Source organism: Bacillus rossius, chromosome 3 (assembly GCF_032445375.1).
Source record: "Bacillus rossius redtenbacheri isolate Brsri chromosome 3, Brsri_v3, whole genome shotgun sequence".
In the NCBI taxonomy this organism is placed as follows: domain Eukaryota; kingdom Metazoa; phylum Arthropoda; class Insecta; order Phasmatodea; family Bacillidae; genus Bacillus; species Bacillus rossius.
Window position 1 is genome coordinate 9,625,739 of NC_086332.1, and position 12,757 is coordinate 9,638,495.

Sequence of the window (12,757 nt, forward strand, 5' to 3'; positions counted from 1 at the left end):
GAGGAGTGGGAGGCGGCGCGCCCCGGCCCGGCCCACCGCCGGCGCGCCGTGCTCAGGGCGATGAAGGTGCAGTGGCGCGCTCGAGCTATTACACTGGGGAGTATCCTGGTACGAGTGTCGTTCCGACCATCCCGATTTGGAGTTTCCTTGGTTTCTTGCAGCAAATTATGGTATTATATGAGGCAGATTATTTCCTCAGTTAATTTTTTTATTTGAGCTTAACTTTTCATCAAAAAAACTTCGTTAGAGGCGATCAACGTACAACACATACAGGTATCACCACCTATGGAAAGAAACCATCCCAGTATATTCCTGGCGTGATTTTACGAAATCTTTGGTAAAATGATATCGGGATGGCCGAAACAGGTTTTGAACCCGGTGTACTCTGGGATATGAATGCATTGCCTTACCACTGTGACAACTTACAGTTATGTTTCATTTCATTTCATTTTGCCAGTATTTAGTTGTGTTTCTTCGTCTACGGGCAATAATATCGCTGTCATCGGGATGTTGTAACTTCTCAACAGCGCGCGCTGCTCCGGATCTCTATAACAAGACTTTAAAATACTTTAAAAGAAAAATAACCTTTTATTGATTTTAGTATAATTTTTGATCTTGTTAAGTTTTTTTTTGTTAATTTGAATTTGCTGCACCTTTGTAATCAACGGGAATTATATTTGGTAAAGTTGGTAGTTAGTAAAATAATGGAATGTGGTTGCTCGTGCGCAGGCGGGGGAGGGAAGGGCCAGCGCGTGCAACTGCTCGTGGTGGCGGCTGGAGGCGGCGGACACGTGGGGCAGCGACTACCGCCCCCGCGGCCCCCGGCTGGAGGTGGTGGGCGACTGGAGCTCGGCGGCGGGACCGCGCATGCGCGACCACCTGTTCCCCCACGTGCACCACGGCTTTCGGGGCCAGGCGCTGCCACTCGTGTCCTTCCACGTGAGTTGCTGTCCGGCCTTTTTTGAGTTTGGGTTTTTTTTTCTTAAAAATACTTTTTAACTATTGTACTATGTGTGTGTGGCATCGTTTCTACCCTGTCAGGTGAGTCACAGTCCTCCCTGGCCGTGAGGGTGCCACTGTCAGAACTGCATGCAGTGGGACACTCCTCTACACTATCAGCTCGGCCTCTGAGAAAGTACGGTTGCTGAGCCATCTTACACTAATATGGTTACTTACACACAAATTACTCTATACACAATCACAATTCTGTAAAACTTGCTTAGATCTCCCTAAATTTAACAAATTAGATCTGAGCAATCGGCCCCACGTTGGGCGCCATTTTATGTACTATGTGTGTGTGGTGGTCTTTACTTAATCTCCACTTGGGTTGTCACTTTCTGTAAATACAGAAAGTATATGTAGTGTCTCAATCTAACACAGTTGTGTAAAAACAGACGAAGAAACATACATAAATATAAAATATGACATTTTGTGTTATGTTGTTTTTTTGGTATGGCTGCAGCTAGCTCTATGCCAATCGCATAGCTCTGCACCTAGCTCTATATCGATCAGCTGATCGGTCGCTCCACTGCAACGTCTGTATTATTTTTAATTATGGGCGCCACTCTTATGTATATAATGTCAGGTGTTTATAAAGAATAAATAGGATTATACACATAAGAGAAAATTTGTGAAAGTTTCAGGACAAATATTTAGACAGTTGAAACAAGGAGAATTGGGATATTTTACCATACATAAAACAGACAATAAATTACAAACGTAATTTCTAGGTCGTATTTAATAAACAATAGATATTCAAACTAGTAACTGGACATATGGCAACTAAATATGTGTTTTACCATACTCAGGAATTAGGTTGCACACATGAATACATATACAAAAGTCCGTTTTATCCCTTTTGTAAAGTTCATTGTTTTCAATTTAGGTGCGGCGAAAAATGAATAAATTATCATATATATTTTCAAAGTTCACTTCAATTAAAATTGTACCTCGGCGTAGTTCATTATATGTGTCGGCAAAACACCGTGAGATCCTATCCCGCTTAACCTCTGGGTATAGGAATTGGATTGTGTATTCAGAGTAAAATTAATTAAAACACGTCTGTCTTTAGTGTGTTGACGTAATTTCACGTATTAATTAAATGTTTTACGTTTGTAGGGAAACAGATATGACTATTTTGTTTCGTAGGCACGGTCATTTGCGATGGAGGAAATCGAGTCAGATATTACTCACGTATTTTCACTCCTAAGATCGCATCAGTTCTGATGCGCCCTATAATAATTACATATAATTACTGTAGACGTCGTTTAGAAACATCCTTTTTCTTGGATGACCTAAATAGCTTCGTCGAATTTCATAATATTAAGGGATCCAAACCCCGGCGATTTTGACTGTGACGCCACGATTTTATAACTCTCATTCTTAATTTTAGTTCCAAACTCTTCATTATTGCAACTCGGCCTCTGATTGGCCGGAACAAAATCACCGTTAACGTAATTTAACACTTTATAATAAAATCCGACTTCTCCCAAAACGTCTTAAAGTGTCAAAACGTCACAAATTTAAAATGTTATTTTTCAGCAATAAACACTCTTTTATATAAAATCAGTGTCAAAAGCTGAAATCACCGTTAAAACCAATAAGGCCCTAGAGGGGTCTAGTCAATTGATGCTTAATTGTCAGCTGGAATTATGTCAAGGATTCCGACACACGTAGAGACGTTCAATTGCACAAAATAAATCGTTCAAACGGAAATATATAAACAAACGACGATAAATATAATAAAATGTTAGTAAATAAATAGTTTGTTTACATTCTGTGCGTGAAGCAGTCATAAATGTAACAGCACGCTGCCACTCGTGTCCTTCCACGTGAGTTGCTGTCCGGCCTTTTTTGAGTTTGGGTTTTTTTTTCTTAAAAATACTTTTTAACTATGTGTAACATCTTGACGACGTTAGGGCCGTTCCCGTGGTTCGGAGTCGCTGCCCAGCTGCTCCGGTAGAGAGGGTACGTGCCACGTGGCAAGGGAACTACCCTAACTTAGGTGGAATAAAAGAGTTTTGACGTTAAGGTGTGTTTAATGCACACGTCACACTGTACATGGGCTGTCACGGCTCCCCTCTGTGACAGTCCATCAGGGCGAGGCCCTGCTCCACGCACCTTGAGCGCGACACGACACTACCAGTGACCTGACTGGCGGTGACACGACAGTGACGCGACTGACAGTGGCGTGGATGACGGTGACGTGACTGGCAGTGACGCGATTGACGATGACATGAAAGACTGACGTAACTGCCGACGCGAACGACGGTGACGTGACTCCCGGTGACGTGATTGACGGTGACGTAACTGACGACGCGAACGACTGACGGTACGTGACCTTCGCGACCGCGCTCTCTCATGCCACTTCGGCGACTGACTCCACCCACGCTCCGCGACGTCTCAGCGGCCTCCCCCCTTGCCGCGTGCACATGAATCTCCCCTCTTTCCTTCGTGTGCGAGTGCGTGGAGCCACATGGTCACAGGCGGGGAGACGCGACTCAGTCGCCCGGGAAACACATTTTATCCGTTTTGAACTCAACACAATATCAACACAACAAGACAAATAGATATCCACACCCTTACATAATTACATAAACAAAACCTGTTACACTTTTGCGCACGGGCGCCGGCGCACACGCAAGCCTGAAGCAGCGACGGGCAATAATGGCCTCAGCGAGCCGGAGGAGCACTTGGGACGACGTCAAATGCTCCCCCCTCCCCGAGGTCATTTTGCCCGCTGATGCTACGATCACACGCACTTCACCATTAACACTCGGCACTCGGGCGTTCATATTGGCATCCCATGGGCGGAAGTAGGAGTAACCTGCTGGGTGAGTACCCATGGCCAATAGTCTAGCAGGTAGGAGGGAGGCCTGCGCTGACGAGTGGAATGGCGGGCTATTTCCGGAACCTGGGGATTCGGTGCAGTGTCTGGGTGCATAGGTGGGGATCTGTCCCCTTCCTTCACCTCATCAAGGAGTTCAATGATGACCCCTTCCTCGGGACCACAGGGCCCTTCAGGTGGATAACCTATGTGGTGGTGGTACTCATCCCCGTTTAACCCTTCCATTACTTCCTCGGGGAATACTATTTTAGGGATGGTGTCAATGGTTGGTAACTCAGGGTCCTCTTCATCAGGGATTGGGGTAAGGGATGTGTTAAAGACGGAGTTTTGGGCATCCCTGGAGTCCAGCCTGTCAGCAAGCTCATCCAGGTGGTCCATGGTGAAACCGTTGGGCTCATACCCATATGCTTGTTGGGTGGGCGTAGCTTCTCGGGAAAATACTGGAGCTTTGGGATTTAAAGAATTCTCGCAACCTGCTTGGTTGGTATTGCCAGTGACCATTTCGTCACCGAAGTTCGTCGGCACCAAAGGTGAGTCCGATCTCCTTCCTTCCCTACTGCAGTGGTTTCTTCCAGGGTCGGTGTCTAGGGGCATCGGGTCAGAATTGGCACAATGGCCTCCTCGTGGTGTCTCTGGTTGGTCCCTGGGGCAGTCCTGGTCTGTAAAACTATCTGCGGCTCCTACGGTTGATGGCTGCTGCGGCATCGGGACCGTGGCTAGCCGCAAGGCATCACGGTGTATTTTGGCCATTCGGCCATTCGGCTGCCGCACCAGGTAAGTGGTCATCCCCAAGCGAGCCACCACCTCCCTGGGCTCGGACCACTTGGGCGCGAGGCCCGCGCAAAACCCACGGCCCTTGGCTGACAGATGCTGGAGCCTTACATGCACAAACTGTCCTGGAATGATCTGCGGGGGTGGATTTAGGGACTGGGGTGTTCGATGATCCAAAAACTGGGCCTGATGCCTGCGTGCCCCAGCCCGTAGGTCCTCTACCGGGAAAGGTTCTTCTGTGTGAATGACGCCCAGTTCGGCTGGCAATGCTAAGTTGTGACCATGGAGCAGCTCAGCTGGAGAATATCCCGTTACCTCGTTCGTGCGCCGGCGGAGGCAGTACAAGAGGGTGGGGAGGTGAATGTCCCACTTAGTGTGGTCCTCATCAAGGCGGATACGGAGCTGGGTCTTAATGTCTTGGTTGCGGCGTTCAGTGGGATTTGATCTGGGATGATAGGTAGGGGTGGTGTGATGATGGACCCCCCACCGCCCACATGCCTTCCGCCAGCTGTGACCCGTAAATTGGACTCCATTATCCGTGAGCAGCACTCTCGGATACCCATACCGTGGGAACACCTCTCGGTCCAGTAGGGCGATGATTGTTCCCGCCTTGACATTGGCGACAGCAAACGCCTCGGTCCATCGCGTAAACACATCAGTGACTACAATGATGAACCGCTTTCCCCGGGAGGTGCGTGGGTAGGGGCCCATAATGTCAAGAGCCACCTCGTGGAATGGGTGGTCAGGGCGTCGGGGAACCTGTTGCTCCACGCCATCAGGTCGACGCGCCTTACACTGTTGGCAGCGTTGGCACTCACGCACGAACTGCTTAACGTCGGCCGTGACCTCCGGCCAGTGGAACGTCCTGCGGATTTCTCGCAGGGTCTGTTCAGCCCCAGGGTGCCCCGCCAGCTCATGACTGTGGAAGAACAGTAGGATGGCTGGCCGTGCAGCAGGGGGTGCATGAATACTCCAGCGGCTTCCTCTGCGAGCACCACGGGTCTGAAGCATGCCATCGAGACTACGCTGATAGGGAAATGCTTGGTCGCCACACTCGGCCAGTCGGGCTCGTGTTTGTGGGTCGTCCTGCTGGGCGTCACGCACGTGAGTCACCAGCTCTGCCATGGTGGCGAATTGGATGGCCGGCTCTGGTGTGCTGGGCCCAGGCAGCATGTACAGTAAGGCATCGTTGGGGGCCGGGTCCGAATAGTTGGTAATCGGAACCGGGGGTAGGAGGTTGTCCCACCCCTGGTCATCGTAGACTATGGTTCTGGGGTCCGGGTGCCGGGAAAGCTCGTCAGCGAGCTCATTTTCCCGGCCGGGTACATGTTCCACCGTGAAGTGGAAGCTTTGGAGGAGAAGGGCCCACCGGGTAAACTTTGACTTGCCCTCCTGCACGGAATCCAGCCATTTGAGGCACTGGCTGTCCGTGCGGAGAATGAAGGGGCGCCCCTCGAGGTAGTGTCGGTATCTTTTTAGTGCCCACACCACAGCGAGGCACTCTTGCTCATTGACATGGTATCGTCTTTCCGCTGGGCCAAACTTGGCACTCGCGTACTCGACGATACGTCTCTGGCCTTGGCCGTCCAGCTGGTACAGCACCACCCCCATGCCTTCCTGGCTGGCATCGGTCTGCACGAACAGTGGTTCGTCCGGCACCAGCCGCGACAGGGTGTGGCAGTTGCGGAGCTGTTGTTTTACCTCGCCCAGGGCCTGGTCGGCGGCCTGGGTCCACCGGAATTTGTGCTTAGGTGAAAGCAGGTCGGTCATTGGCGCGGTAATCGAGGCGAAGTGGGGAACAAATGACCTCAACCAATTCAACAGCCCCATGAGTTTCTGGAGCTGCTTCCGTGTCTTGGGTGCCTGCTTGCCCTCAATAATGGACAGCTGTTTGGGCAGCGGGCGGCATCCCTCTGCGTCCACAATATGGCCCAGAAACTCGATCTCCTCCGCCCCAATGTGGCACTTCCTCGGGGCGCACGTCAGCCCGTGCCTGGCGAGCCGCTCAAACACCAAGGCCAGATGGTGTGCGTGTTCCTCCCACGAACATGACCAGATGATCACATCGTCCAGGTAGGCTTGGGCAAACTTGCCGATGTAGCCATCCAGGACACGGACCATCATGGTCTGGGAGGTCGCAGGAGCATCCATCAGGCCGAACGGCATCGCACAGAACTGGAAGCGCCTGCCGTCTGGGGCGGTAAAGGCTGTTTTGGGGCGGTCGGCGGGGCATACTGGCACTTGCCAGTACCCCGACTTGAGGTCAAGCTTTGAAAAGATGGTGGCTTTCCCCAAGCCAGCGAGGGCATCCGTGATGTTGATTAATGGTGGTGGTGCCGGAATGGTGAGGTGATTTATTGCTTTGAAATTTACGCAAAATCTCAGCGTTCCATCTTTCTTGGTGGCCATTACGATACGACTATTATAAGGTGAATTACTAGGTTCTATGACGCCACTCGCCAGCATCTCCTCGATTTGCGCCTGTATGGCATCCTGTTCACGGGGTCCGAACCCGAACACTTTCTGGAATGGAGGGGTATGGGGCACCAGGGGTATGCTATGCTCTGTAATTGTAGTCCTCTGTAACTGGTCCGCAGCTGCAAACACTTGCGAATGAGCCCTTATCACCTCATCGATGTCGGCGTGGTGCTCGGCTGGAACTCCGTGGGTCAGCTCATCCAAACCTACAACTGTGAGAGGTAGGGATGGAATAGGCCGGTGGATACCGTAGACAGTCCAACGGCCGCGGGTACCAAGGTGCAAGCGCCCGGCACGGACTTCGATTGTGGCATCGACCTGTGCAAGCCAGGGGGCTCCCAGGATAATCTCCTCTCGTAGCTCATGCAACACTATGGCGTCCGTTTGGCTAACATGGTCCCTTATGTGAATTTTTACCTGGGCGCGCCCAGACGTGGGCGCGCAAGCTCCCCTGGTGGCCAGCAGGACTGTCCCAGCCTCAGCTGTCACGTCAGCACCGGCGACGAGGTGAGCGGCAATATAGCTGTGGCTGGCGGCGGTGTCCACCAGCGCCTCCAGTTCCCGGCCGTCCACCCGGACAGGTATGCGCAGTAGACTGCCTTCCTCGGGACCCATGCGCCCGAGCCGGGACAGCGTATCCTCTAGCCCCGCATCTACTGTCGAGGCCCCCAGCGATGTAGGGCGAGCGGCAGAGCTCACCGAAGACTCGGGGCACGGCCCGTCGGGCCGGCGCGGACCGCCCCCGCCGACGTCAGGTGGGCGGGGCGGTAGCTCACTGGCGCCCGTAGCTGCTGGCGGGGACGCCGACGATGTGGGGCGAGCGGCATAGCTCGCCGAAGACTCGGGGCACGGCCCGTCGGGCCGGCGCGGACCGCCCCCGCCGACGTCAGGTGGGCGGGGCGGTAGCTCACTGGCGCCCGCAGCTGCTGGCGGGGACGCCGACAACATGGGGCGAGCGGCATAGCTCGCCGATGACTCGGGGCACGGCCCGTCGGGCCGGCGCGGACCGCCCCCGCCGACGTCAGGTGGGCGGGGCGGTAGCTCACTGGCGCCCGCAGCTGCTGGCGGGGACGCCGACGATGTGGGGCGAGCGGCATAGCTCGCCGAAGACTCGGGGCACGGCCCGTCGGGCCGGCGCGGACCGCCCCCCGCCGACGTCAGGTGGGCGGGGCGGTAGCTCACTGGCGCCCGCAGCTGCTGGCGGGGACGCCGACGACATGGGGCGAGCGGCATAGCTCGCCGATGACTCGGGGCACGGCCCGTCGGGCCGGCGCGGACCGCCCCCGCCGACGTCAGGTGGGCGGGGCGGTAGCTCACTGGCGCCCGCAGCTGCTGGCGGGGACGCCGACGATGTGGGGCGAGCGGCATAGCTCGCCGAAGACTCGTGGCACGGCCCGTCGGGCCGGCGCGGACCGCCCCCGCCGACGTCAGGTGGGCGGGGCGGTAGCTCACTGGCGCCCGCAGCTGCTGGCGGGGACGCCGACGATGTGGGGCGAGCGGCATAGCTCGCCGAAGACTCGGGGCACGGCCCGTCGGGCCGGCGCGGACCGCCCCCGCCGACGTCAGGTGGGCGGGGCGGTGTGGCTGGTTGGAGTTTCGGAGAGCGGGGCCCAGCTGTCTCATCGCCCTCACCTAGGCGTTTCCCGATGGTGTTGTGTCACCTCCGTTTCCCCCTTCTCCGGCGGCCTTGACGGGGCATTCACGGTGCCAGTGGTACATTTCTGTTGGACAGTACCTGCAGCGGGGAGGCCGCTCTTCGCGGGCTGTCGGGCCTCCGCGTCGCTCCCCTCGGTCGGCCTGCCGCCAGGTCAGCCTCGACTGGCCCTGTGGCTCAAGGTTGCGTCCCCGCGACCCCGGCGACTGGGCGGATCTGTCCGGCGGTGCTGGCGGGCCAGTGTACCGCACCATCGCTCCAGCATCTTCTGGTGACAGCACCGCCGGGGTGGGGTTGGGCCTCCACGGCATCATGGTCTCCGTTGCACTCTGTATGGCCTGGATGTCTCTCTCTGTTTCTCTCGCCATGGCTAGGAAATCGTCCACGCTTCTTCCCGCGGCGTTACGCATGAAAGGTCTTAATTCCGGTGACAGTAGCTCCACAATCACTGGCAGTATCTCGGCGACTGAGCCGCTTGTCGTCAGACGTCGGTGGAGGCGTAGCTTTTGATAAATAAAGCCTTCCACGCTTTCCCCGGCCCGCTGTGTTTGACAGTACAGCTGGTACCGACAGCTGGCACGGGAACGCGCGTCATCAAAACGGGATTCGAACCGGGTAACGAATTCGGTCCAAGACATCCGGTATTCGCCTGCCATCGCCCACCAGGCTTGGGCACTGTCCCGGAGCTGTCCACTAACTCTGTCCGTGAACTCGTCCTCGGGCACCGCGTGTCTTGATAGTCTGTCCCAGCATGCTTGCAGAAATGCATGCGGATCTTCATGTGCTCGCCCCGTGAATACAGGTAGTGACACCGCCACGCTTGCATTTCGCGGTACCGGTTCCGGTTGTGCCTCCCCATGGCGCCGCACACCGTCGTTACAGGCTGCGCATAGAAATAGTCCGTCCCTGAAATTAGCGAATTCGCGTGCAGTCGTGCAAATCCGGTGTCTGACAGTGCCGCACACATAGCACTGCGCCGTCTCGCCTGGTCGCCCGGGACAGCCTACCATCGCGCACGTCACGCGCTCCCTTATCACGGCCCGCTCTGTGCCATGGTTATATATTTCCTTTTTTACAGTCTTTTCCTTAGGGGTACATGAGCACCATAGTGTAGCGCCCTCCCCTCGCAAGCTGCCCTCTCCGTGTGGCTTATGACACACCTGGCAGACCCCGTCCATATTCACGCGCACAGGTGTGTAGCATTCCGCGACATGCGCGGCTGACCGGCCCGTGCGGCGGACCGGGACGTCAGGTGGCGGGGAACAGACAGGCATGGCCCGCCTCCCCCCCTCCACTGACGGAGGTCCCGTTTCCGCACGCTCTTCGTCCCGCGGAAGTTGACCCGGCGGCGCGGTGATCTTGAATGGTCCGACTCGGCTGTACTCGTCGTCGCTCGGCTGGACTCGGCTCCCGCTCGACCCGAAGGGCGCAATTCGCCTGCGCTCATCCGGCGCGATCCCTTGAAGGGGAAAAGGGGGAAGAGCGAACTCACTCGCGCGGCCGAATGAAACCCGATACCTGTGTGACGCGCTCTTATCGCTTGACGGCGCAATCTCACACCATTTTGGCGCGTCGGCTTCCGCTCCCGCGCCGCTCTTGTCCACGCTCGACTCCCTGCAGCATTCTCGCGGCTCCCGAAAGTTTTGAAAATCCGCACTTTTCATGTCCGTTTCTATGTAAAAGCTCATGGTCAGCCACACTAGTTGGGCGCCATTTTGACGACGTTAGGGCCGTTCCCGTGGTTCGGAGTCGCTGCCCAGCTGCTCCGGTAGAGAGGGTACGTGCCACGTGGCAAGGGAACTACCCTAACTTAGGTGGAATAAAAGAGTTTTGACGTTAAGGTGTGTTTAATGCACACGTCACACTGTACATGGGCTGTCACGGCTCCCCTCTGTGACAGTCCATCAGGGCGAGGCCCGGCTCCACGCACCTTGAGCGCGACACGACACTACCAGTGACCTGACTGGCGGTGACACGACAGTGACGCGACTGACAGTGGCGTGGATGACGGTGACGTGACTGGCAGTGACGCGATTGACGATGACATGAAAGACTGACGTAACTGCCGACGCGAACGACGGTGACGTGACTCCCGGTGACGTGATTGACGGTGACGTAACTGACGACGCGAACGACTGACGGTGACGTGACCTTCGCGACCGCGCTCTCTCATGCCACTTCGGCGACTGACTCCACCCACGCTCCGCGACGTCTCAGCGGCCTCCCCCCTTGCCGCGTGCACATGAATCTCCCCTCTTTCCTTCGTGTGCGAGTGCGTGGAGCCACATGGTCACAGGCGGGGAGACGCGACTCAGTCGCCCGGGAAACACATTTTATCCGTTTTGAACTCAACACAATATCAACACAACAAGACAAATAGATATCCACACCCTTACATAATTACATAAACAAAACCTGTTACACTTTTGCGCACGGGCGCCGGCGCACACGCAAGCCTGAAGCAGCGACGGGCAATAATGGCCTCAGCGAGCCGGAGGAGCACTTGGGACGACGTCAATCTTAAGCTCTCGGTTTACGGCATTTGGTTGGAACAATTTCGTGAATGGAACGGAATTCTCGTTTAGCAAAAATGTGTCACCACGGTGCTGCCATCTGCGGCGGGCGGCACAGAAATCTCGAAAAGATGGCGGACCCGCTTGATTCATCCGTATGTATTTCTTTTGTAAACGTCGCAGATTTTACACCGTGCAGATATACAAAAAAATAAAACTTTATAATAGTACAACTATCCTTTAATACTTTATGGTATAATTCATAATCATAAAACTAAATTATGACAAATTAAAAAATACGTATTAATTCTTGCATTGAAATTTTGACAACCCTTAGTTAATATTGAAATGTAGAGATAGCGCAGCGGTCATCAAACTGTGGAGACACAACAAATTATTAGCCTTAATATATTCAACGCCATGAAAAATAAAAATAAAAATATAAATGAAATTTTTACTATTCAATTATAAATTTAGAATCAGCTAAATAAGGTTAGGGTTTGTTTGTAGTCGTTGTTTCAGTCGTTTAAGCTAAAACACATATACATATGTATACTTAGTATTATAATGTGTTAACATGTTTCAGGTTAATATTTTAGAAATGCCAAAGAAGTATAACTTATAGTTTCAAAAAACTAAAAAAAAAAAAAAAAACTTTTATCGTTGAATGAACTAAAAATTTAAAAAATATACATATTATTTAAGATTATGTCCAATAGCCAAATAATGCACCAACACCCTGTATAACTAAAAGTGTGGGGTGCTCTCTTCTTTCATTTTCGTAATGACTATAAGTAGGGAGAGCAAAGGACTACTGTTACACAGTAAACAATCAAACAGGTGGGTGTGGCACTCAAACAGGTGGGCGTGGCACCATGTGTCCGGGTGGGCGTGGCACCACGTGGCCGGGTGGGGCGTGGCCGGAAGCCACGTGGAGGGAATCCTCAGGTGGTTGTTGACGTCACGTGGAGCGTCGATTTCTCGGGCGACGGCATCTTGGTTCTAATTTAGGAAGCTAGGGAGCGCTAGTGTCGCTGTCCGCATTTATTTTTACAAGTATAAAAATGGAAGGTATCGTGGTGGCGGGGATTCGATCCATCAAACTTTGGATTGGTAGTCAGCAATGCTAACCACACGGCCATAAGGCCAGTTGGGAATAATAATTTAAGATGTATATATGGTTATAAATTTGTTTTGTGTTGTGGAAGTTTTAAAAACCGTATGTAGTCCACTGTGTTAATTTTTTTATATTACTAGGTGGGAAATTTAAAATATAGTGTCGGCTGCTAGGCGACCACCATGTTTTTTATAGTACTAGGTGGGAAATTTAAACAAGCCACATCGGCTGCTAGTAGGCCACCATGTTAATTTTTTTTAAAGTACTAGGCGGGAAATTGAATATATATTGTCGGCTGCTAGGCGGCCGGCATATTTTTTTTCCATCAATATTGGAAAAAAAAATAATTTCGGCTGCTAGGAAGTATCCAGAACAGC

At 53.4% G+C, this 12,757-nt stretch overlaps 1 protein-coding gene across 3 annotated transcripts in view; it reads left to right on the forward strand.

Annotated features, from left to right (window-relative positions):
• The first annotated feature begins 775 nt into the window (after positions 1-775).
• The window catches only part of LOC134530190 (ionotropic receptor 93a-like), a 43,140-nt gene continuing 31,158 nt past the window's right edge, over positions 776-12,757 (forward strand). For all 3 annotated transcript variants that reach the window (XM_063364846.1, XM_063364845.1, XM_063364847.1), the window contains exon 1: positions 776-939. In XM_063364846.1, coding sequence (XP_063220916.1) covers positions 868-939 — 72 coding nt within the window. In that variant the 5' untranslated portion in view covers positions 776-867. The remainder of the gene's footprint in view (positions 940-12,757) is intronic.